The sequence below is a fragment of the Bos mutus genome, chromosome 2, assembly GCF_027580195.1.
Source record: "Bos mutus isolate GX-2022 chromosome 2, NWIPB_WYAK_1.1, whole genome shotgun sequence".
NCBI lineage: Eukaryota > Metazoa > Chordata > Mammalia > Artiodactyla > Bovidae > Bos > Bos mutus.
Window position 1 is genome coordinate 28,909,811 of NC_091618.1, and position 26,017 is coordinate 28,935,827.

General features: G+C 50.6%; 1 protein-coding gene across 7 annotated transcripts in view; it reads left to right on the top strand.

The window, feature by feature from the left end:
• Positions 1-1,442: 1,442 nt before the first annotated feature.
• CFAP65 (cilia and flagella associated protein 65) overlaps positions 1,443-26,017 on the top strand; it is a 41,638-nt gene continuing 17,063 nt past the window's right edge. For 5 of the 7 annotated variants that reach the window (XR_011467477.1, XM_070386581.1, XM_070386598.1 and 2 more), the window contains exons 1-18: positions 1,461-1,610; positions 2,186-2,352; positions 5,076-5,122; positions 5,442-5,673; positions 7,918-8,102; positions 14,693-14,795; positions 15,297-15,463; positions 15,656-15,855; positions 16,143-16,288; positions 16,745-16,967; positions 17,364-17,629; positions 18,036-18,236; positions 18,468-18,827; positions 21,424-21,561; positions 23,220-23,465; positions 24,049-24,273; positions 25,145-25,303; positions 25,546-25,696. Coding sequence is in view for 6 of the 7 variants with exons in the window: in XM_070386581.1 (XP_070242682.1) it covers positions 5,539-5,673; positions 7,918-8,102; positions 14,693-14,795; positions 15,297-15,463; positions 15,656-15,855; positions 16,143-16,288; positions 16,745-16,967; positions 17,364-17,629; positions 18,036-18,236; positions 18,468-18,827; positions 21,424-21,561; positions 23,220-23,465; positions 24,049-24,273; positions 25,145-25,303; positions 25,546-25,696 (2,905 nt within the window). In the remaining variant the exon portion in view is untranslated. Of the gene's footprint in view, positions 1,611-2,185; positions 2,353-5,075; positions 5,123-5,441; positions 5,674-7,917; positions 8,103-14,692; positions 14,796-15,296; positions 15,464-15,655; positions 15,856-16,142; positions 16,289-16,744; positions 16,968-17,363; positions 17,630-18,035; positions 18,237-18,467; positions 18,828-21,423; positions 21,562-23,219; positions 23,466-24,048; positions 24,274-25,144; positions 25,304-25,545; positions 25,697-26,017 lie in introns of all 7 variants that reach the window. The other 2 variants (XM_070386589.1, XM_070386593.1) reach the window with 2 other exon arrangements.

Sequence of the window (26,017 nt, forward strand, 5' to 3'; positions counted from 1 at the left end):
CAGTTTCATCCATTGCCACACCCCTTTCCATGCTGTTTGCTTCTTGGAGCTAAGTCCAGCTTGGGCCTTTCCCTGGGAGTCCACCATGCCGGTCAAGGTCACTCATCAGCAGAGCTCCCAGGAGGCAGGCAGAACCTTGTAGAAGTAGAGCCCATAAGGGACCAACCAAGAATTCCCTCTCACTGTCCCAAGCCCAGAAGCCACCACTGACTGGACAGACCAGCTCTGGAGGGACACTTCTTCAGTGAAGAGGCACAAGGGTGTGTGGCTCCTAGAATAAGCTTTTCTAGCTCTAGTCTCCTTAGGGTTTTCTCGCTGGGATTTCTGAGGCTACCACCGAGCCTTGCCTCCAGAGTTACTGCTCCTTATTTTTTTCTGGCCTAAGAATAGACAAACAGGTCCCTTTCTCTGTTCTTCAGGTTCAGCTGAGTCAGGCTGACCATTTCAAAAAGAGCTTAAAGGAAAACAAAAAGGAAATCATTATAGAAACCACAAACAACATAGAAGTGGTAATGTCCAAAGTGCAGGTTTCCTATTCTGAGAATAATGTTAAAACCAGTGAAAAGCTCACCGAGTTCCACATTCCTTGATCCCAAGAAAACTCCAGACCTAATTGTGCTGGCATAACGTAATGGGCTCCTGGCCTGACCCTTCCTTTCAGCCTCTGGCCATGTGATCTCCCAGGCCAATTAAGGCAGCATTGTCATCTTAGTGTATCTTTTACCTTTAAACTCCAACTTTCCCAAAATAAGAGTTTATTTTCTGGGTTTACCCCTAGAGTCTCTCCCTCTAACACCCAGCCTCCAGCACTGTCCTGGGTAGTGAAGCATCTTTAATTGCCCATAAATGATCTCAGATTTTCAGCTTCAACCACCTAAGGAGTCTTCACCAAATGAGACTCTTCCCTGCAAAGGACAAACGAACAAATGAACCAGTGGGCTTCCAAAAATCCATATTATGTGAAATAATGCCTTCTTCAAACATCCACCTTCAGATCCCTTCAAAAGCGTTAGCTTTGCGCTGGGCTGGAGGAAATGCCAGGAGAAAATGCTTAGGAGACATTCCCTTCCACCTGCAAAAAGAATTCATTTGCAATGCAAGTAAGAAATAACTACTGCTTTTAAGTTAACAATTGTAATCACATAACGAAGTTCCCGGAGAGATTCTGACTCTATCACCAAGGGGTATCACAAAAGAACAGAAACGACTCCCACTGCTCCGACAAGTCCTTGGATTACCCTCCTCCGAATTTGCTCGTGATCGGGGACGTCCCAACAACTGTGTTGCAACTGGTAGAAGACAGTTACAGCCAGCCGGGAAGTTGGAGAATAAAAAACAAGGGTGAACGTTCAAGTTGGGCGGGGTCTTCGCTTTCTCTGATCCATGACTCATCCGGGTAGCCGTCGTTGCCCTGGGAAACCAGGAGACGCCGTGACTCGTGCGTCTTGTATCTATAGAAACGACAACATGGCGGCGGTGTGAGTTCTGAGCGTTGGTCCCAGCGACCCGGCGAGCTGCACGAGTGGCCAGGGAAGGTATCTGTCTTAGGAGACCGTCTCCTTTGGGAAGTCGTGACGGGGTCCCCTCAGTGTCCGTCGGAGAGCCCTGAGGTACTAAGACTTGGGTGAGATCAGCCTGGAGATCTCTTAGAGGATAGTGAAACCGCTCTAAGTATATTTTATTTCTTCTTGGCAACCCGCCACTTTTTACACTGGTCATCTTAGGAATTTTTAGGTTGGAAATTAGGCAAATAAAGGAAGCTGATGATTTTTTTTTAAGGTTCTCAAGATATAGAAAAGAGACGAAAAACAACACCTCCCTTGCCCAGTGTCCTTGCAATGATTGCAGTCTTTGGAAGAGTAGCACATGCTACTGTGGAAATTATCATTGTTAGTTATAGTAACATAGGTTTGCCTAGGGCTTTTTCAAATTCTCTGTTTCTTTCAAACTTAAAGTCAATTTTGTGAAATAGGATAACCTTCATTTTACAGGTGAGGAGACTGAGGCTTGAGGAGATGGAGAAACTTGCCCATTTCAAATGAATCAGAGCAGATGCTGGAACCCTTTTCTTGCTCCAGGACCAGTGCTCACTTCCCTAAGCCCTAAGCCCTGGTCTGGACCAGCTTTCTACCCTGTTATCTCTCTTTTTTTTCTACAAATGTTGACCAGAGATTTTTTTTTCCAGAGTCCAGAGGCAGAGGCTGTTTGTAGAATGCCCTATGGTTACAGCCATTACTGAGCCAGGGAAGTACTACAAAGCCATCCAACAGCAGAAAAGTAATGGGGCCTTCCTCCCTGTCTCACCAGCTTGCATCTCTTTGATTCCATCTGAATGTTCACTTCCAATTGAAGGTAGGAGCCTTACCTGTCCTGTCTGGGCCTAGCACTGGTACATAGCAGGCATTCAGTAAATGCCTTGTGAATGAATGAGTGAGTGAATGTAAGATAGTCCCCTTCGGAGGGTTTGGTTGCTATTGTTTAGTTGCTCTGTTATGTCTGACTCTTTCGTGACCCCACGGACTGTAGCCCACCAGGCTCCTCTGTCCATGAGACTTCCCAGGCAAGAATACTGGAGTGGGTTGCCATTTCCTTTTCCAGGAGTTCTTCCCAACCCAGGGATTGAACCCACATCTCCTTCTTGGCAGGCAGATTCTTTACCACTGAGCCACCAGCAAAGCCCCTAGAAGGTTTGAACTTGTTGCCAATTAGGAAAAAAGTACATCAACAGAATATTTTGGTCTGGATGAATGGTGAGAAGGGTATGGGAGAGTGTCTGATGGAAGTGTGGAAATTTCTAAAGGGTGACCATACAATTGTTTCCTAAAGCAAACTATGTTATAATAAGGGGCTGAACCCCAGACTTGAAAATAAATAATTTCAGGCGAAATAAAAGATGACTCACATCTAATCATAAATTGTTATAAGGATTAAAATACATGTAAGGACTTACAACACTGCTTGGCACATAATAAGTTCTCAGTAAGTTTTCTTAGAAGTTGTTATTATTTTTGAAATTGTTATTCAAAGAGGTGGGGGAAGATACTGAGTAATCTTAAATATGCACATATGTTCAAAAAAGGAGTACATTAATGCTTTCAAATATGGTAGCCACACCAGGGTGTATGTGCAGAAGGAAGGGGGATTTGAGATGGAGCCAGAGCCAGTTTGGGACCCTTGTGTGTCCAAAGCAGGGCCAAGCACCCTTTTGAGCATTTGTTGAAAGCTGTGGACACTCTCCCTAGAAAAGAGCACATGCCCATACCCATGAAATTTGCATATAATTTGCCTATAACATTTGTATATAATTTCTAGACACAGCCTATGACTGGATCCCTCTGCTTTAGAGGTTGATTCATTTATCCTTGGATTGAATCATCATTTCAGTGAGTTCAGTTCAGTTCAGTCGCTCAGTCGTGTCCAACTCTTTGTGACCCCATGAATCGTAGCATGCCAGGCCTCCCTGTCCATCACCAACTCCCAGAGTTCACTCAGACTCATGTCCATCGAGTCAGTGATGCCATCCAGCCATCTCATCCTCTGTCGTCCCCTTCTCCTCCTGCCCCAATCCCTCCCAGCATCAGAGTCTTTTCCAATGAGTCAAATCTTCGCATGAGGTGGCCAAAGTACTGGAGTTTCAGCATTAGCATCATTCCTTCCAAAGAAGTCCCAGGGCCGATCTCCTTCAGAATGGACTGGTTGGATCTCCTCGCAGTCCAAGGGACTCTCAAGAGTCTTCTCCAACACCACAGTTCAAAAGCATCAGTTCTTCGGCGCTCAGCCTTCTTCACAGTCCAACTCTCACATCCATAAATGACCACTGGAAAAACCATAGCCTTGACTAGATAGACGGACCTTTGTTGGCAAAGTAATGTTTCTGCTTTTCAATATGCTGTCTAGGTTGGTCATACCTTTTCTTCCAAGGAGTAAGCATTTTTTAATTTCATGGCTTCAGTCACCATTTGCAGTGATTTTGGAGCCCAGAAAAATAAAGTCTGACACTGTTTCCACTGTTTCCCCATCTATTTCCCATGAAGGGATGGGACCAGATGCCACGATCTTAGTTTTCTGAATGTTGAGCTTTAAGCCAACTTTTTCACTCTCCTCTTTCACTTTCATAAGAGGCTTTTTAGTTCCTCTTCACTTTCTGCCATAAGGGTGGTGTCATCTGCATATCTGAGGTTATTGATATTTCTCCCGGCAATCTTGATTCCAGCTTGTGCTTCTTCCAGCCCAGCGTTTCTCATGATGTACTCTGCATAGAAGTTAAATAAAGCAGGGTGACAATATATAGCCTTGACATACTCCTTTTCCTATTTGGAACCAGTCTGTTGTTCCATGTCTAGTTCTAACTGTTGCTTCCTGACCTGCATATAGGTTCCTCAAGAGGCAGGTCAGGTGGTCTGGTATTCCCATCCCTTTGAGAATTTTCCACAGTTTATTGTGATCCACACAGTCAAAGGCTTTGGCTCATTTCATTGAAGGCTTCCTTTAAACCTGGATTAAAAGCAGAGACATTACTTTGCCAACAAAAGTCCGTCTAGTCAAGGCTATGGTTTTTCCAGTAGTCATGTATGGATGTGAGAGTTGGACTGTGAAGAAAGCTGAGTGCCGAAGAATTGATGCTTTTTAACTGTGGTGTTGGAAAAGACTCTTGAAAGTCCCTTGGACTGCAAGGAGATCCAACCAGTCCATCCTAAAGGAGATCAGTCCTGGGTGTTTATTGGAAGGACTGATATTGAAGCTGAAATTCCAATACTTCGGCCACGTAATGCAAAGAGCTGACTCATTTGAAAAGACCCTGATGCTGGGAAAGATTGAGGGCAGGAGGAGAAGGGGGCAACAGAGAGTGAGACGGTTGGATGGCATCACCAACTCAAAGGACATGAGTTTGAGTGAACTCCGGCAGTTGGTGATGGACAGGGAGGCCTGCGTGCTGCAATTCATGGAGTCGCAAAGAGTCGGACATGACTGAGCGACTGAACTAAACAGGTTGTGTACTGATAAGAGAAAACTCAGAAGCCCAAGAAGCCTTCAGTCTCATTTGCCTTTTCTTTGTTCCTTATTTCTCTTCTCAGAGGAGGCCAGCCATGTTCAGAGGCAACAAGTAGAGAGTAAAAGCCAGGTAAAAGCAATGCATATGCTTCAGTGACACGCACTGGGAGCTTACTGAGAAATGCCACGTGTGGCTGTGGAGGGCAGTGCTGCATGGGCCTCATCCCCAGTTCCCTTTTCCAAATGGCCTTTCCTGAATGGTGAGCCTCTAGGCTCCCAGACGAAGCCCTGGGTCTTGTATTCAGGCTCGTTTCTCACGTGCCACTTCACACCTGTTGCCAGAGCTCGGAAGCAGGCAACTCCTCCATGATCACAGTGTCCATGGTGAGTCTTCTCCATTGACGTCTCTTTCTCATGCCCCTCCTGTCTCCTTTCTGGTCTCTTTCCAGCTCCCAACTGGCAGGAACTCTTGGCTTAGCCAGAGAGCTTCCTTCGGACTTGTGTTCCCGGCACCCAGTGCTCATTGAAGCAGCCCTCAGCCTCCTCATGAGGACTAGGGACAGCGGGGACTGCACCATGAACTCCGGATCATGCCTGAGTGCCAGCACGGTGGCCTTTCCCACCATCACTGGCAGCAGCATGGCCATGAGTGCCTACAGCAGCAGCAACGCCAGTGCCTTTGTGAGGACGCCTGTGGGGCCAAGTGGGGTGGATGGGCAGCAGGGCAGCAAGGGTCAGAATCTGGGAGTACCCCTCTCTCCTGTCCCAACCCCATTACTAGATGCTACATACACGGAGCCCCAGGCCAGCTGGAGCGGTGGCAGCTGTGAGCATGACGGTGGAGAGAAGAATGTTGGGGAGATGGGAGTTTGCGGCTGATAAGAGTAGCCTGTAGTTCTCTCTTCCTTCGAAAAGCTCTTCTGATCTTGATGCCTACCTAGGGCCTTGCATTTGTCCAGTGGGTGGATGTTGTTTGCATTTTTGCAGCTCTCAGGGTTCTTTCTGTGTGACAGCACCGGGTCAGGGTGGCCAGTGCTCATCTAGGGAGGTAACGTAGGGGTCTGACTGCGTTTTGTGCAGCACGTGTCTGTCATGTGGGAGTTCTTGGGTTGCCTTAAATGTGATGGTGGTTGCATTCGCCTCCCTGTGGACCATGGTCATCTCTCCCCTGCATCTGTGGCGTTCCAGGCCAGTTTGCACACAGATTCATTCACTGCCCTTCCCCACTCTGCTCTGAGCTGGCTGAGACTAAAAGGTGGGAGGAGGGGAGAAGCCCAGGTACGTCTCTTCTTCCCTCCCTGCTTTTGACAGTGTCTCGGTCGGCATCTCGCTGTGACTCCCATCGGCACCAGACAGTGCTCTGGGTTCTGAGACCCCCACCTCTTCCCCTAACTTGTGTACAGCGGCACCTTCTTTTTAAAATTATATTAATTAGTTTATTTCTTTTTGGCTGTGCTGGGTCTTTGTTGCTGCACGTGGGCTTTCTCTAGTTGCAGTGAGCAGGGGGCTACTCTTCGTTGTGGTGCATGGGCTTCTCACTGCAGTGGTTTCTCTTATTGTGGAGCCCACGTTCTAGGTGCACGGGCTTAGTAGCTGCGGCACCCGGGCTTAGCTGCTCCGGCACCCGGGCTTAGCTGCTCCTCGACATGTGGGATCTTCGTAGACCAGGGATCAAACCCATGCCCACCGCTTTGGCAGGCTGATTCTCAACCACTGGACCACCGGGGAAGTCCCTGGTGGCAGCTTCTTGATGTTGTTAACTTTGAGGTTACTTCACTAGCCCCTCCTTGTGCATTGAATCCTTATTTTAAACACCCAGAGGGGCTTCTGTTTTTCTGGTTGGACTCTGATCGATGCATCAACTGATGTTTATAATAAATGACCCTCGGCCACCCATGTCACCTTTCCTCCGTGGGCAGTTCGGGCCATCTGACATTCTGTATATTTTGAAACAGATGTAAGCTCCAAGAGAGAAAGGATTCGATGGTCTCGTTCACTATTATAGGCCTGGCACTAACCTCTACAGTGTCTGGCGCATCATAGGTAGTGAAGCACATATCTTTTAAACACATACATTTATCCTCTGTTGTTGCTGAGCCGTTAAGTCATATCCCCATGGACTGCGGCACACCAGGCCCCCCTTATATAATGATATAAAAACAACCCTTGGTCAAAGCTAAAGGAAAATGGCAGTGAATGTACATTCACTGCAATGAATGGTAGGAAGAGACACCTGGTTCCTCCTCCCTCCATCTCGCTGCCCCAGAAGTTGTCCATTCCCCTCCCTCCTCAGATAGTTAAGAGTTAGGGATCAGCCGGTGAAAAGATTTGCTGTTATAGACAGGGAGTGTTGGTACAGTAAACCTCTAGCATCCTTAGGAGCAGTGCTTGGAGAGGCCTCAAAGCCAAGGCATCGGGTGTGGGTTGTCCCCAGGCAAGTTGGCTCTGTCCTTTGCTCCACCAGCTAGGTGAGGGATGGGAGAGGGAATGGTGGAATATCCCTGTGCCCTGGAGAAGTTCCAGTGAGGGACGTCTTAGAGAAGTTCTCTACAGGCTTCTGTAGAGAAGGGGTAGGATGGGGAGGTTGAGAAGGCAGCATCTGAATAGAGCAGTGTCTGAGGGCACACGGGGGACAGAACAGGCCAGCTAAGGCTGCTGAGTGTGCTGGGCTAAGGGGTTGATAGAGCGGTCCAGGGACAGCTTCAGGGGCAGTATCTCAGTGAATCTAGTTGGAAAACCATTCGAATGACCTCAGAAGAGGTAATATCAGACTCCAGGGCCTCCCTGCCTCTCACCTTCTCTCTCCAGACCATCCCCCATGGGGCAAGAAGAGATATAATTCATTACCTTCTGGAGGTGGGGCGATCCTAGCCGATTCTCTGGGTCTTTGAATTCTTCTCTCCTTTCTCCCTGCCAACCGGACAGCCTGCCAGCTCCATGGACGCTCAGTTGTGCTTCCCAAAGAAGCAGGACAAAGTGAAGAAGAGGGTCATCTGGGACATTGAGGTGGCTGAGGAGCTACAGTGGAAAGGCTGGGTGTTGGGGAAGGAGATCACCAAAAACCTGGTTCTGAAAAATCTCTCCTTGAAAATCCAGAAGATAAAATACAGGTACCAGTATGAGGGATCAGAGACTTAAGTCCCTGAGCCCTGAACCCCCTAAAGCATCCACTTTAAAAAATAAGTCATACAAAACCAAAAGAGTGTGTAGGACATGTATAGTTTGAACAGTTGTTGAAAGTGGGACCCGTGTGACCAGGTTAATTAATGGAGTAATAACAGTGTCTGAAACTCACCTTCTCTCATCATGTGTCCCCCCAGCCTTGGAACACCTTCCCTACTGGTAAAGGTAACCACTGTTCTGACTTTCATGAGAATGATTTTCTTGTTTTTCTCCAAAGGGTTTGCCACTTACGTTTGCCTCCCTAAATGCTATAGTTTGTTTACCTTCTTATGAACTTTATGTAAGTGGGATAACACGATACACTTTTGTTGTTGTTGTTGTTCAGTCACTAAGTCATGTCTGATTCTTTGCAACCCCATGGACTGCAGCATGCCAGGCTTCCCCATCCTTCACTGTCTCACAAATGCTCAAACTCATGTCCGTTGAGTTGATGATGCCTTCCAACCACCTCATTCTCTGTCACCCCCTTCTCCTCCTGTCTTCAATCTTTCCCCCATCAGGGTCTTTTCCAGTGATTCAGCTCTTCACATCAGGTGGCCAAAGTATTGGAGCTTCAGCTTTAACGTCAGTCCTTCCAATGAATATTCAGGATTGAAATCTTTAGGATTAACTGGTTTGATCTCCTTGCTGTCCAAGGGACTCTCAAGAGTTTTCTCCAGCACCACAGTTCAGAAGCATCAGTTCTTCAGCGCTCAGCCTTCTTTATGGTCCAACTCTCACATCCATGCATGACTACTGGAAAATCCACAGCTTTGACTCTATGGAGCTTTGTTGGCAAAGTGATGTCTCTGCTTTTTAGTATGCCGTCTAGGTTGGTCATAGCTCAGTTATGTTCATAAGACTCGTCCACACGCATGCGTAGTTTATCCTTTTTCATCACAGAGTAATAGTTCAACGTATGCTTCTGTGTGCTTATGCATTCTTCTGCTGAGGGGCGTTTTGGTTGTTTCAAGTTTGAGACTGTTATCAACATTGTTCAGCTATTGCACAAGTTCAAGTTTTTCTAGGGTAGATACAAAGGGATAGAACTACTGTGACTTAGAACATGTACACGTTTGCTTCTCACAGATGTTTGTACATGTTTGCCAAACTCGTTTCCAAAGTACTTATATCCATTTATATTCCCACCAGCCACATGTGAGTATTCCCATTCCTCTTTAACTTCACCAACAATTGGTATTGTTTAGACTTAAATTTTTTGCCAATAATGCTAATTTGTTGTAGGTTTAATTTTCATTTCTCTGATTACTATTACAATTAAGTGTTTTTTTCCTGTGTTATTGGCCATTTCATTTGTGAAATTCCTGTTTAAGTCTGTGTCCATTTTTCTGTTAGATTATCTTTTTTCGTTTTTCAAAAAGAATTAAAATGTAGCTGATTTGCAATATTATTTTAATTTCATCTGTATAGCATAATGATTCAGTACTTTTATAGATTATACTCCCTTAAAAGTTATTACAAGATAATGGCTATCATTTCCTGTGCTATGCAGGATATCCTTGTTGCCTAACTATTTTATTTTATTATTTTAAGTTTAGGTTTGTTTATTTATTCTATTTTTGGCTGTGCTGGGTCTTTGTTGCTTTGCATGGGCTTTCTCTAGTTGCGTCGAGCGGGGTCTGCTCTTAGTTGCAGTGCTTGGGATTCTCATTGCAGTGGCTTCTCTTGCTGTGGAGTGCAGGCTCTAGGCACGTGGGCGCAGTAGTTGCAGCTCAAGGATTCTCGAGTGAGGACTCAGTAGTTGTGGCACAGGGGCTTAGCTGCTCCTCGGCATGTGGAATCTTTCCAGAGCAGGGATGGAACCTGTGTCCCCTGCATTGGCAGGCAGATTCTTATCCACTATGTCACCAGGGAAGTCCTGCTTATCTATTTTAAATTTGGTAGTTTGTTTCTCTTAACCCCATACTCCTATCTTCATCTTGCCCCTTCCCACTTCCCTCTCCCCACTGGTAGCAACTACTTTGTTTTCTGAATCTTTGAGTCTGTTTCTGCTTTGCTATAAACATTGGTTTGTTTTAGATTTCACATACAAGTGATATCATGTAGTATATGTCTTTGTCTGACTTACTTCACTAATCATAATATTCTCTAGGTCCACCCATGTTATGGATTTCATTATTTTTTGTGGCTGGGTAATATTCCATTGTGAGTGTGTGTGTGTGTATGTGTGTATGCCACATCTTCTTGACCCATTGATGGTTGATGGTCTGTTGATGGTCGCTTGGGGTGCTCCAGTATCTTGGCTATTGTAAATAGTGCTGCTATGAACATTGGGGTACATGTATCTTTTCCAATTAGTATTTTTCTTTTTTTCTTTTCTGGACATATGCAGAGGAGTGGAATCGCTAGATCATATGGTAGTCCTAGTTTTAGTTTTTTTGGAACCTCCATACTGTTTTCCAGGATGGCAGACCAATTAACATTCCCACCAATAGTATACCAGGGTCCCCTTTTCTCCACATCCTCGCCAACGTTTATTTGTAGATTTCTTGATAATAGTGCAAGGTGATATCTCATTGTTATGATTTGCATTTCTCTAATAATTAGCAATGTTGAGCATCTTTTCATGTACCTGTTACCTATCTTTACATGTTCTTTGTAGATTGTCTTTTTTTAATAAATGTTCTTATTAAAGATACTAATTCTTTATCAGTTATGTGCTGTGAATATCTTCTCCCACCTTGTGATTTGTCTTTTCTTCTATCATGTATTTTGAAGAAAAGGCATTCTTAATTTCAAAGGAATCGAATGTACCAATATATTTTCTTTTATGGTAGATATTTGCAAGTTCTTCTCTACCCTTATCTAGTTCATGAAGATTTTCTCCTATAGTATCTTCTAAAGACATTATAATTTTGCCTTTCATATTTGTCTTTTATCTACATGGAATTGATTTTTGTGAATGGTTCAAAGTAGGGATCCAATGACTTTTTTCCCCTCAAATCAATGTCCAGTTGTCCCAGCACCATTTATTGAAAATTTGATACTTTGCCTTATGATCTCCCTACCACTGATGTTTATCAAGTGTCCATACATGTAGGAACCATTTCTGAACCCTGTTTTGTTCCCTTGCTGTATTCGTCTCTCACTGGACCAATAAATATCATCCTGAATTGATTATTAAAGCTTATAAGTCTTAATTATCTTGTAGTGTAAGCTGCATTGTTAGTCAGCTTATAATTAAATTAACTGTGAATCATTTTAGCGGCCTGTGAAGTGGTAACTAGTCCATTTTGTGGTCTTTTGACACACTGTTTTTATAATTCGCATCATTGGCCAATTAGTTGATATTTAAAATCTTTTGACGATTTCTCTGTGGTTTCATGCTTGATTTCTTTCCAAATATTTGTAGAAGAACAGTTCTGTATGTTTTCCTTGCTGTTGGAGTTCTCTGACGGTGTGTTTCATCATTGGTTTTGATTTCCTGTCTCATCCTGTTGTCTTCTTAGTCGTCGTCAATCCAGACCGCCCCCCGCCCCAGCCCCTGAGGCTGTAGTTTACCCATCCATCTCCCCTCCCCCGTCCCCCACTTGCTCTGGTCATAGCCGTGCTGTGGTCCACAGCGTGTGTCCCCTTAGTCGGGTTTGTGCTTTGTCTTCATGTCTCATTAAATGGTGTCTTTCCCCCATAGCAGTAAGTTGAATTGGTATATCACTATGCAGTTATAGGAGAAGGCAATGGCAACCACTCCAGTACTCTTGCCTGGAAAATCCCATGGACAGAGGAACCTGGTAGGCTGCAGTCCATGGGGTTGCACAGAGTCAGACACGACTGAAGCGACTTAGCAGCAGCAGCAGTAAGTCCTCCAACTTCATTCTTACTCAAGATTGTCTTGGCTCTCATTGGACCTTTTAACTTTCATAAATATCTTCAAATCAACTTAAATACATACAAGTAGACAACTTTTTGGAGAAGGCAATGGCAACCCACTCCAGTACTCTTGCCTGGAAAATCCCATGGGCAGAGGAGCCTGGTAGGCTTCAGTCCATGGGGTCGCTAAGAGTTGGACATGACTGAGGGACTTCACTTTCACTTTTCGCTTTCATGCATTTGGAGAAGGAAATGGCAAACCACTCCAGTGTTCTTGCCTGGAGAATCCCAGGGACAGGGGACCCTGGTGGGCTGCCATCTATGGGGTCACACAGAGTCGGACACGACTGAAGCGACTTAACAGCAGCAGCAGCAGACAATTTTTTAAGATTTTGTTTAGGATTTAGTTGAACATATAGATCAATTTAGGCTTTCCAGGTGGCTCAGTGGGGTAAAGAGTCCGCCTGCAATGCAGGAGACACAAGAGACACAGGTTTGATTCCTGGGTTGGGAAGATCCCCTGGAGGAGGGCATTGGCAACCCACTCCAGTATTCTTGCCTGGAGAATCCCATGGACAAGAGGAGCCTACAGTCTATAGGGTCAAAGAGCTGGACATGACTGAAGTGACTGAGCACACGGGCATACACACATAGATCAGTTTGGGGAGAATCAACACAAATTGAGTCTTTCATGAACATGGTGCCTCTTTATATTTCTTTAGGTCTTCTTTCATATCTTTCAATAAAATGTAACATTTTCTCCATAGATGTCTTACACATCTTTAGTTAGATTTATACCTAAGTGTTTTAAATTTTTAATGATGCTGAATATGATATCTTTTAAAGTTGTTTTATTCTTCTACTTATTGCTGGTTTTTTAGAAAGTCATTTTTTAAAAATATAGATGTTTTGTCCACACAGTTGTGCCCAGCAACCTTGACAAACTTTCTCGTTAATTCTAATGATGTGTTTGTTAATTCTGTTTTCCGTGTACATGTTCATATCTTAAATGAAAATGGCATTTTTTCCCTTCCTTTCCAATCCTGTATCTTTTCTTTGTCTTTCCTTCCTGCACTATTGAAAAGGAAAGTGCTGAACAGAAGTGGTTCTAGAAGGCATCCTTGTTTTGCTCATGATCTCAACGTGAAAGATTCCAGTGTTTCACCATTAATTTGCATGTTTCCTGGAGTTGTTTTTTTTTCTTCTTTTTTTAGACTTTATCAGGTTAAGGAAGTTCCCTTCTATTCCTAGGTTGCTGAGAGTTTTTGTCATAAACATATGTTGAAGTTGATTTAATGTTTTTCTTTATTGAGATGGTCATTTGTTTTTTTCTCTCTTAATTTGTGAATACAGTGAATTACATTAAATGATTTTTAATTTTCTTTTTTTTTGACTGTACCACAGGGCATGTGGGATCTAACCTGCACCCCCTGCAGTGGAAATTTGGAGTGTTAACCACTGAACTGCCAGAGAAATCCCCTGATTTTTAAAGAAGTTAATTAATTCTTTTTTGGCTGTGCTGGGTCTTTGTTGCTGCGCATGCACTTTCTGTGAGCGGGAGGCTCCTCTGGTTGCAGTGTGCGGGCTCTGGGGCGCAGAGGATTCAGTCATTGTGGCCCACAGGCTTAGCTGCCCTGAGGCATGTGGAATCTTCCCAAACCAGGGATTGAACCCACGTCCCCTGCATTGGCAGGAAGATTACCAACCACTGGATCATCAGGAAAATCCATCCCCGCTTTTTTTTTTTTGATGTTAAACCAGTGGTGTATTCCTAGAATAAGCCCCGCTTGTTCATGATTGAGTGTTCTTTCTATACTCATTGCTAAATTGTTTTTGCCAATATTTTGTTTATGGCTGGTACTGGCCTGTAATTTTCCTTTCTTCTCATAACTGTCAGGTTTTGATAACAACATTATGATAGACTCACAGAGTATTTTGGGGAGGGTTTCCTTGTTCTCTGTTGTTGGGAAGACAAGGCTAGAATTATCAAGTGCTCCATACTACTTGCTGCGAAGCCATCTGGCCTGGTCTTTTCTTTGTGGCATGATTCTTTGACTATTTATTCAATTTTTTGGATAATTTTAGGTTAGGGTGGCCACAAAATGTATAATTCTTGAGTCACTTTTGGTCAATTATACATTCCTAGAAATGTGTTTATTTTATCTGAACTTACTGGTATAGAGTTTTTGGCAGTATTGTCTTTGTCTCTTTTTTTAAGTAATTCTGTTTATTTATTTATGCACTTTTGGCTGTGCTGGGTCTTTGTTGCTGCGAGGGCCTTTCTCCGGTTGTGGCGAGCAGGCGTCACTCTATTGTGGTGCGCGGGCTTCCCTCGAAGCGGCCTCTCTCGCTGCAGAGCGTGGGCTCAGCAGTTGTGGTGCGTGGCCTTCGTTGCCCCACAGCATGTGGGATCTCCCCAGGCCAGGGATGGAACCCGCGTCCCCCGCATTGGCAGGTGGCTCCTTAACCGCTGGACCACCAGGGAAGTCCACTGCTATATCTTTCCCTTCAGCGCTCTGACATCCTGGAGTGAAGGTTTGTGAAAAAAGGGGTGGCATGCAAGAGACAATTGCTACTGGGGCATAACCCCTGTGTTTCCCCTTCCACAGTCCCACCAGCTGCTTAGCTTACCAGGGTCTCCCCTAATCCTTCTGCCTCTTCTAGTTTTCTGATCCCGAAGTGTTTATTCCTTGGCTCCCTCCCACAGGCCCCCCAAAACCAAGTTCTTCTTCACGGTCGTCCCCCAGCCCATCTTCCTGAGCCCAGGCCTAACCCTCTCACTCCCCGTCATCTTCCGCCCTCTGGAGAAGGTAAGGCCTGCGTGGCGAGTGAAGGGCAGGGAGGGACATGGGCACAGTGACCTCGGAGCAGGGGGCCAGGCCAGAGGAGTGAGGAGCGCCCGAAACCCAACCACCACACCCACATCCACACCCACACCCTACCACTTGGAGCCAAAACTCATTAGACAGAAGGGGCTTCCAGTTGGATGTGTGGGGTGGGGAGGGTGGGGCAGCAGGGAAAGTGGTGCTACTCTGTCGGCCGTCAGAAAGCCCTGTATTCCTTGGCTTCTTCCTGCTCTCAAAATATTCTCCCAAAACTTTGCCCCATATCTCTGAGACCAAGATGGCGCTAGAGCTCAAGGAACTGACCTTGTCTTCAGAGACTGAGATGGAGGAGGGCCGTGGCCCAGCCCAGCCCTCCACGGTTATGTTGGGGGGATGGCCAGGGCCAGGGTGAGGTGGGTACCACCCGGGTACCACTGATCAGTCACTGCCTCTGCCTCTCCCCACTGCTGCCCCCACACACCGCAGAAGGAGTACGTGGACCAGCTGTGGCTTGAGAAAGCAGAGGGGATGTTCTGTGTGGACCTGAGAGCCACCCTGCCCTGCCACAGTCTGATCTGCCCACCGTCCCTGCAGTTGCCCATGTGCGCCATGGGGGACATGGCTGAGGCCTGGTTCTGCCTGGAAAATGTGGGGTGAGGGCAGAGGCTGAGGCTTGGAGGTGGGAAGCGCGACAACTGGGAGGAGGATTCCTGGGAGCAGGAGAGACCGGCATGTGGGGTGTGGGAGTAAAGGGGGCATCTCCACCTTTCTGAAGCAGGGGCAGTGGTCAGAGGGGGCAAAGTGGCTCTGATCTGCATCCCCCCTCCCCTGCGCCCCACCCCCAGGGACCTGCCTACCTTCTTCACCTGGGAGTCCCCCAGCCCATTCCAGATGCTGCCGCCCATGGGGCTGCTGGAACCAGGCCAGGCCTGCCGGGTCAAGGTGACCTTCCAGCCCCCAATGGCTGTCATCTATGAAGCCCAGGCCACGTGCTGGTATGGGGAGGGCAGCAAGCAGAAGAGCAGCATCCAGCTGCAGGCTGTGGGTGAGGCCCGACCTCTCACCCATCCCCAGAGCCCTCCGCTGCACCTCCCTGGGAAACAAAGCCTCCAGTATGCTCCCCCCACCCCCGCCCTGGCCTGGCCCCCAGGGGACCTCCATCAGCCTCCCGCCCTTCGCCGAGCCCCACAGGCTTTGTCATCTCTTTGTTTCCCTTGGTGCCGCAGACCAGTGTTCCCCTGGGGACCCATGTCTTCCTTGAAGGGGCTATTCAGTTTGGGGCCACAGAGGCCCTGGTGGGTTTCTCCCCAAGGGTGTCCACTCTCTGCCCAGCCAAATGCGCCCAGCTGCTGGTGAGCATAAAGCAGAGGCGCCCGGAGGACCAGGATGCCGAAGGCTTCCAGAAAGTGCTGCACTTTGGCTCTGTTGCTGTGGGCTGCACCGCCGAGAGGCAGATCAAGCTGTATAACCCGTCGGCAGTATGTGTCCTGTGCCCGTGGAGGGAAGTGGGGGCAGGGCTCAGGGACCACAGCCCCGGGTGCGCCTAATACCCACCCCTGTACAGAATGTTGCAAGCCTTGCATACCTATGCCTGTTGATACACTCATGTCAGCAGGGGTCCCCCCATCATCACAGCTGGGGGCTGGGCTGGACTATCCCTTGACTTCCCCCCAGAACAACCCCAAGAGCAGCCCTCAGGTGTCCTGATGCCAGGACCACTGCTAGCCTTCGTGGTACCTTTGGGACAAGGCAGAGGTACCCACTCTGGGCAGTCCCAGTGCAGGGCACAAGGCTCAGCCCCTTCCCTCCTCTGGGCCAAGGCAGCCTTGCTCCACAATCAAGCTGGTGACTGAGGCAGAGGCAGGGCTTCAGCTGGGCACCTTAGTGATGACGGACCACCTCACCCTGTAACCGGACCCTTCCTGGCCCCGCAGGTGAGCGCCCCCTTCAGGATCGAAGTGGCCCCAGACATGCTGGTCAAAGACCAGGCCTTCTCGTGCCCCACGGCCCATGGCATCGTGGCCCCCGGAGAGAAGAAATTCGTGTCGGTGTTCTTCCGCCCTGAGACCTTGGACGTCAGGACCATGGACTACTTGTCCATCGTGCCCTCTGGCTGTGCCTCCCAGACCCTGCTCAAAGTCGTTGGTTTCTCTAGAGGTACTGGCAGTCCCAGGTCACTGCACTGCCTCCAGAGACAGGAGCAGCCCCTGCTTACAACTGACAAGCATCTGCTGCTAGACGCCTGGGGCCTCCTTACCCTCAGCCTGGGTGTCTGCTGCCCCCTGGTGGGCTCAGCTAGGAATCAGTTAAGGTCACCTGGAGATACTGTTCCCATATTCACTCCCGACTCCCAACCCCCGACCCCCAACCGCTGCCCCTGTACTACCCAACCTGGTGGTCTGCGCAGGCCGCAGGCCGCTGGGGCGCCAAGCCTTTCCAATCCAATCTTCTGTCTCCAGGCAGCACCACCTCCCATCCGTGGGACCCTTGGAGACCACCCAGGTGGCCAGGCCCACTCACAGCGACCCCCCCACCCCCGCCTCCTCCACCCAGGTCCTGCCCTGTCGCTGCAGCACCACTGCGTCGACTTCAGCTGGGTCAACCTCGGGACCCGCTCAGAGCAGTCCCTGTGGATGGAGAACAAGTCGGACTGCACGGCCTGCTTCCACTTTGACATCGACTGTCAGGAGAGCGTCTTCAGCATCAGACCTGCCTTTGGGACCCTGGTGGGCAAGGCCCGCATGACCCTGTGCTGTGTCTTCCAGCCCACTCAACCCATCATCTACTGGCGGCGGGTGGCCTGTCTCATCCACCACCAGGTGAGCTGTTGGGGAGGGGCGAGGCCGGGCTCCCCTAGGAGATGGAGGGGCCAATCCGAGGCCCAGTCGTGAGGACAGGGCTTGGTGCTCAGTCACCTGTTTTCTGGAACTTGCAGGATTTTCTCCTCCAGGGCCCCCAGACTGGCTTTCGGAGCCAGAGGTTGGCTAGGGGCATGCAGAGGCTCGCTTTGAGCCAGGTGGGCAGGCCAGTCTTGCTCTCACTGCTGCCAGCCCGGGACTTTGGCCCTCACCCCACACAGCACGTGCAGGGCAGAGAGCCTTGAGGTGACAACCCCACCCAGGCCCCCGGACCAGGTGGTACTCACTGTGCCCTGACGAAGCCGGTCTCTGGCCAGGGTGGCGAGTGGAGGCTGAAATCTAGCCTCACACAGACACAATGTTGTAGGACCCACTGTTCCTGGACCTGATTGGGACATGCCACTCGGAGAGCACCAAGCCAGCCATCCTCCGACCTCAGCATCTCACATGGTACCGCACGCACCTGGCACGGGGCCTGACGCTGTACCCGCCCGACATCCTGGGCATCATGCTGAGGGAGAGGAAGCTGGAGCAGGATAAGAACGGTGCCCTGATGCTCCCCATCGAGGTTCGATGTGTCCCTCTGGGACCCCAGGGGGCCGTCCACCCTCCCAGGTTCACGCCCCCGCTTCTCTAGCAATCCTTGGGCAGTCCCGTGCTCCGCAGTGCCTTGGGCATCGTTCGTAGTCAGGGGGTGTGACATGTGCGGAGCTCTCGTAGCCTTTTCCAGAAAGGGGCACAGAGATGAGGGGCAGCGGCCGGAGAACCGATCCCCACCCACCCGTCTCTCCCCACGCAGGACTCGGAGGACATACCGGCCTCGCAGTATCCCCTCATCCCCCCGATGACTGAGTACTTCTTCGACGGCACCAATGACGTGGCCATCTTTCCCCCGCCCGTCAGCATTGAGCCCGTCGAGGTGGATTTCGGTGCCTGCCCCAGGCCCAAGGACCCCAGCCCCATCCCCCTGTGCCTGATGAACCACACCAACGGCAAGATCACCGTGGCCTGGACGCGCAGGGCTGACTGCCCCTTCTGGGTGACCCCAAACACCTGCGATGTTCCCCCTCTCAAGTCCACAGCCCTGCGCCTGCACTTCCAGCCGCCTCACCCCAACTGCCTGTATGCCGTGGAGCTTGAAGCCTTTGCCGTCTATAAGGTGTGTGTGGGCAGACAGGACAGGGGAAGGTGGATTCTCTGCCCTGGAGCCTGAACGGCAGGGTGCGGGGTCGGAGGGGAGGAGGGGGTGAGGTAGGACCCGTCCTCTCTGTGCCGGGCTCTGCTCCCTCCTTTCCTTGTCCCCTTGGCTGGACTTTGGCCTTGGTGGTCTGTCTTTCTCCCAGGTTCATGGCCTGCCTTGGCTGAGAGGCTTCTTGGCCCAGCTGATTATGTCTCCCTCTCGTGTGCCTCCCACCCTCTCTGGAGGGAGAACTCTGGGGCTCAAGCCCTTTGGGAAATTCTGGTGCACGTAGTTTCCTGGGCCTCCTGGCTGGGGGGCTTCTGACCTCTCGCTAGTCCTTGAGGTAGGAACTGGTCCTTCTGGAAGAGCTGAGGGCAGGAACTAGGCCCCGGGGGGACAGACCCTGGGGCACCCAGTAATTACGTGCATGTAGGAAGGGGCTTCTTGTCCATCTTCCCTTGACCAGGTGGTCAGTCCAGCCTCTCAGCCCCGGACATGTCGCTCCCTTCACATTTCCAATCCGTCCTCCCCTTTCCCTCCTTCTCTGCTCTGCCCACCTTGCTGTTCTTGCCCAGTGGGCGAGTGCTGGGGCTCAGGGAAGAGCAGAGCTGTGCAGTCAAGATCAGAGTCCCTTACCAGCTCTGTGACCTTGGGCTCCTCCCTTAATGTATAGACCCCTGAGCTGTCTTTTCATCTATAAACTTGGGAGCATATCCAAACCTTTGAGAAGTTTTTCCAAAGCTGAGTCTTTAGTTGCCTCTGTTCTAATATCTTGGCTGTGCAGAAACTCAAAAGTTTGTAGGAATGAGGCTGTGGACATCTGGCTTGGCTGAGCTCATCAGACTTTTAGGCTACATCTTGCAGTCATAAGCTGTCCGATATGCCAACCACTAGCCACGTGTGGCCACTGAGCACTTGAACTGTGTCTAGTCCAAACAGACACGCTGTAAAGGGAAGAGACACACTGATTTCTAGGACTTAGCACAGAAAGTATGCAAAATGCCTCCTGCCTCATGTATATATGCACTGTATATGGTGATGCCATCATGTGCGTGCATGCGTGCTCAGTCACTTCAGTTGTGTCTGACTCTTTCTGACCCCATGGACTGTATTCCACCAGGCTCCTCTCTCCACGGGATTCTCCAGGCGAGAATCCTGGTGGGTTGCCATGCTCTCCTCCAGGGGATCTTCCCAACCCAGGGATTGAACTCACATCTGCCTGCTTCTCCTGCATTGCAGGTGGATTCTTTACACACTGAGCCACCTGGGAAGCCCAATGCCATCGTCTATATGCATCATAAACATATATGTATGTATATATATATATGTATATGATGGCATCACCAATGCAATGAACTTGGGCAAACTTCGGGAGATGGTGAGGGGCAGGAAGACCTAGAGTGCTACAGTCTAGGGGGTTGAAAAAAGTTGGACATGACTGAGCAACTGAACAAGAATACATACACACACAGATATATATGGGCTTCCAAAGCGCTGCTAGTGGTAAAGAACCTGCCTGCCAGTGTAGGAGACGTAGAGAGGTGGGTTCATTCCCTGAGTCAGAAAGATTGCCCTGAAGGAGGAAATGGCAACCCACTCTAGTATTCTTGCCTGAAAAATCCCATGGACAAAGGAGCATGGTGGGCTACAGTCCTGGGGTCTCAAAGAGTCCAACACGACTGAGTGACTAAGCATGCACACACATATATATGTTGGACTCTTTGAGACCCCAGGACTGTAGCCCACCATGCTCCTTTGTCCATGGGATTTGTATATGTGTGTGTATATATCGGAGAAGGCAATGGCACCCCACTCCAGTTCTCTTGCCTGGAAAATCCCATGGACAGAGGAGCCTGGTGGGCTACAGTCCATGGGGTCGCTAAGAGTCAGACACGACTGAGTGACTTCACTTTCACTTTTCACTTTCATGCATTGGAGAAGGAAATGGCAACCCACTCCAGTGTTCTTGCCTGGAGAATCCCAGGGACAGGGGAGCCTGGTGGGCTGCCATGTCTGTGGTCGCATAGAGTCGGACACGACTGAAGTGACTTAGCAGCAGCAGCAGCATGTGTATATATATATATATATATATATATATATATATATATACACACACACACACATACATAAGTAATGTTGAAACAATACAATTTTGGATCTACTCAGTTAAATAAAATATACTGTTGAAATAAATTTTACATGTTTTGCCTTGTCGATGTGGCTACTAGAACATTTAAAACGATGTTTGCGGCTCGCACTTGCGGCTTGCATTCTGTTTCTATTGGCCAGTGCTCTCTGGGCACATTCCTGCAGGATGAATGCTGCTTTCACTTCCCAGCCCCACCCTCGTCCTGCTGGGAGGATTAGAGAGCGTGTCTGCTGACTGCTTGGTGCTGCGTGTTGAGTGCGGGGCCTGGCGCACAGCAGGAAGGGCTGCTATGGCTGTGGTTCCCCCACTGTCTTCCCAGGGGGCCCCGTCCCCCTGGGCCCCATGTAGGGTTCCTGCAGTACAGGGGGTAGGCTGGGGTGCCCCACCAGGTCAGACACTGCGGTCATGGGTATGGTTGTCCCACAGGTCCTGCGAAGCTACAACAACATCGAAGAGGACTGCACTGTGTGCCCGTCCTGGTGCTTGACGCTCCGGGCGCAAGGCCACAGTTACTGCCCTGGCTTGGAGCACCACATCCCTCAGTACACCCTGCACGCCCCCAAGGTGAGCGTGGCCCCAGCCGCAGCAGGAGGTGGGACAGAGGGCTTGGCTCTGCCGTCAGATCCCTCTCCCATCTCTGGTGGCCTCAGAAGCACTTCAGTGCTCTCCCTGGCCGTCCCAACCTCCCCACCATCAGCCCCTGGGGCTCTGCACCCCTGCACCCATCCTGAAGGACTGTCTCCTGGACCACTGCAGTGGCACTGTGAAGAGTCTGGGGCTTGGACCACTGGCTCTGGCCTGCTCCATCTGAAATAGTTCCCTGGCCCTCTCAGGCTCAGCCTTAAAGTCTCCAGCTCCTCTGTTTGCATGTTAACTGAGTGCCTGCTGGGAATAGGACCTCCCAGGCCACAAGCCCCTGCCCTCAGGAATCAGCCAGCCAGCAAGTGTCTCAAGCCTGGCCCTTCAGCTTAACCCTGTCCTGAGGGAGTCATCATTCCCAGGTCTCTCCAGCAGGGCCCTTGGAGGCCCTGTCTGACCTGAGCCCCAGGATGACATAAGGTTGAGAAACACAGACTCTGGAGCCAGATGGCCAAGTGGCAGTTCTGGTTTCCCCTTCGATGCCTCTTCCCAGCTTCTGTTGCCATCGTCAGTCTTTTCATTCAGCTGCTCCACCCTCCTGTCTCACGCTTGCTGGAAAGACATTATTTTTGTGCTGTGTGTTTGGGGGTGATCTTGCCCCCTAACTGTTACACTGCTGCTCAAGGGCACGCCTTCCCACAGCCCTCCTGACTTCCCTGGGGTCTCCTCACTCACTGACCACCCCCAGCCCCCGCCCCTTTCCCTTGGCTGGTTCCTGACAGTCTGTGGCCTTTACTGAAATCCAGCAGAATTCTGGACCCATGTTGCCCACATACCCCTCGCCCCCACCTCGTGCACCTGTGCTCTTTGTCCCAGCTGGAGGGGGCCCCCCGGGCCAGTGATTTTGGCTACGCATTTGGTAGCCAACCCAGCTCTTTGCCTCTGCTGGCTACACCCTAGATGCCTGAGGGATGTTTGGGACTGCTGGGGCTTTCCCTTTGCCAGAGTGGGGCTCCCCTCTCTCCGCTACCAAGGCTGCCTGCCTGAGAATAATCTAGAAGGGGCTGCTTACCCCAGAGCTTCTGCACCCACTTCTATGAAATGGGGATCTCCAAAAGATGATTTGTGGGCACTTTCAGAGCCCGGTGGCTGAGGCAGTAAAGAATCTGCCTGCCAAGAAGGAGATATGGGTTTGATCCCTGGGTCAGGAAGATCCCCTGGAGGAGGAAATGGCAACCCACTCCAGTATTCTTGCCTGGTAAATCCCCTGGACAGAGGAGCCTGGAGGGCTACAGTCTATGGGGTTCCAAAGAGTCGGACACAGCTGAGCAACTGAAGAACAACAGATGAAAGAAACTTGCGGTGGTGGGGTCCAGGGTCCTCAGTTTCCTGGAGCCAGTCCCTGTGGCCGCTCCATCTCCTTCCCTGGAGGTCTCTGGAGATCAGAAGCATTTTGGCGGGCCCAAGCTGTGTCCCTCCATTCCATGCCCCCAGGGTACTGACCAGGTTGTGCAAGGGCATCTTGGGCCTCCTGAGAGACTGCTTCACCCATGCCCACACAGACCACCTGGAGTGTGCGTGTGGGGTGGGGCTGGGGAGGGCGTGCAGATCTGAGCCGGGGCCCCTCCTCTCTTGCACCTCAGCTCTTTCCTGCAGTGTCCCCCAGTGAACCCTCCTACCGCAGCCTGCTCCTTGTCAACAAAGGCTCCATGCTGCTCACCTACAGCCTGAGCCCCAAAAGCAGCTTGGACATCTCCCTGCGGCCCCGCTCAGGCCTCCTGGGCCCTGGGGCCCACAAGATCCTCCTCACCTATACCTACCCTAAAGGCAGCTCCTGGAAGCAGCACGTTTTCTACCTGCAGTTCAATTCCTGCCCCCAGTATCTCAAGGTAGGCAGTGGGGGTGGGGACTGGATCCTTGGGAGGGGGCCAGAGTCTGGGGCTTCCCTTTTCAAAGCCGCATCCTGGGACTGGCCTTTAAAGCTCCCCTAAAATAGCTCAGGGGCTGCTCCCTGTCCAGGCAGTGGCACGGCAGGGAGAGGATCCCTGGGCCATGTCTGGGAACGGCTCTCCCCAGGACCCTGCCTGTCCACTTATAGGATCCGGAGCAACAGAAAGGGGTGCAAAGGTCCCCAAGGAAGGAGTGAGGGCAGCCCAAGACTCATGACTACAGATGGTAGAAGGGTGTTTGGGGCCAGGCCAGGGAAAGGGTCTGAGGTTTTTAGACTTACGTCTGGCCAATGAAATGGTCTGTACATCCTTTTTCGGTCCCTGACGTCTTTTCGAGAACCATCTCCTGTTCAGTCACTACCTACGTACTCTGCCTTTGACAGAACCTGCCCATACCCAGGGCCCAGGGTGGGGCACCTTTTGCTGCTCTCTCCTAGGGAGCAAAGCTGCCCACCTGTGATCTTTGGGGGAGCCAGGGCCGCAGGGTGATGTCAGGGCACTATCCTCCCTTCACTGGCCCCAGGAGGTGACCATGCAGAGCCGCGAGGAGCCGCTGCAGCTGAAGCTGGACACCTGTAAAAGCGTCTTTTTCAAGCCCACCTGGGTGGGCTGCTCCTCCACCAGCCTCTTCACCTTCCGAAACCCCTCCCGTCTGCCTCTGGAATTTGAGTGGAGGGTCTCCCAGCAGCACCGAAAGATGCTGGCTGTCCAGCCCGCCAGAGGGATTATCCAGCCCAATGAGAGCCTTGTGAGTGCCCTGCCAAGGGCGGGAGGGAAGGATACCCATCATCCTCATCTTCCCATCATCTCTTACTCACGTCTCTCTGGAGCCAGGCTCACTCCTCCATCTAAGCCACAGTCATTTTTTTCAGCTTTATGCATAGGTATGACTGTTACCATCATCTTCACCCCCGTTTTACAAAGAAGAATTGAGACTTGCGTTGGGGGAAAACCATTTACTAAGACTGTGAATTAAGAGGTGCAGAGTTGGGACTTAAACCCGGGTTTCTGATGTCAGTGCCCAGGGGCAAGTCCATCCTCCGTCCTCGGTCTCCCAAAGCTGGAGGTGGTGCAGAGCAGCTGGATTTGGGGCTAATGGGTGGCTATCATTAAGGAGTGAGGAAGGGAGCTTCTGGAGGTCAAAGTGGTAGATCCTTGGAGCAGGGCACAGGTGAGACCCAAACTAGCAGAGCCCCAGCCCTGGTTTAGGGTCTTCTAGTCTAGGAGGCCAAGCTTGAGCCGAGAACCACCAACACACGACGTCTGTTAGAGCCCAGGGGTAGTACTCTGTAAGGCGAGTGACCACACAAACTCTGGAGTCCAGCCTCAAGAGTTCACATCCCCAGCTCCCACCAAGTGCCCTCGTCAGCTGTGTGACCTTGGGGGAGTTACCCCGCTTCTCTGCATCTCCAGTTTCTCATCAGACAATGAGACACTAAAATAATACCACTTACCTCTGGGGATAAGTGGTTGAAGGCCCGAAGGAGATGACAGAGTACACAGTGTGTGTAAGGAAAGGTTTTGTATAGCTTGATGTTCTGCAGTGAGACCTCAGACGTCCAAGAGCTGGGCGGGGGTTCCCAGAGACCCCCACGTAGGGATAATGTCTGTGACCCCAGACGCTGACCTGGACCTTCAGCCCCCTGGAGGAGACCAAGTACCTGTTCCGAGTGGGGATGTGGGTCTGGGAAGCCGGCCTGCCCCCAAACACCAAGCCCTCCGCCACTACCCACTACATGCTCCGGCTGGTGGGCATGGGCATCACCAGCAGCCTGTCCGTGAGTGGGAGGACCCTGGTGGGTGCGGGGAAGAGAAAGGGAGGAGGGGCAGGGCCCAGATGGGAGGGAAGGCCCCGGAGTACCTGACCCCATGAAGGCAGGGGATGGCAGTCTTCTGGCCCCCTGGCTCTCCCTGCTGGATCTGCTCTTTGGGGACCCTCTGAGGCTGGAGTGGGGGGCAACAGATGGGGCTGTGGGCCTGGGGGATCCCCCACCCCGGGCTGGCTGACTCTGGCCCTCAGGCACAGGAAAAGGAGCTGGACTTTGGGAACATGCTGGTGAATGGCAAGCAGAGCAGGATGCTGGTGCTCCTGAACGATGGCGACTGCACCCTCCACTACCGCCTCTTCCTGGAACAGAGCGACCCCACGGCTGTCGAGAATGGTCCCCTTGGTACTCAGGCCTGGGCAGGACTGGGCCCCCGGGGCAGGAGTGAGGGGCACGGGTTAACACTGGTTAACCGGACCATGGTTTGGGGACAGGGCTTGAAACTGGGTGCTTCCACTTGCTAGATGTGTGGGGTTGGAGGGTGATTGTCCTCTCTGAGCTTCAGTTCCCTCATCTGTAAAATGGGGCTACTGGTGGTGCCTACCTCCCAGGGCAGCTGGGTGGAGCAAAGTGCTTAGCAGGTGCCAGTGACCCCAAGACTGGTCCCCACTGTCTTGGTCTGGAGGAAGCTCTCTGCTCCCCATTTCCTGGCTCAGAGCCTGCTCT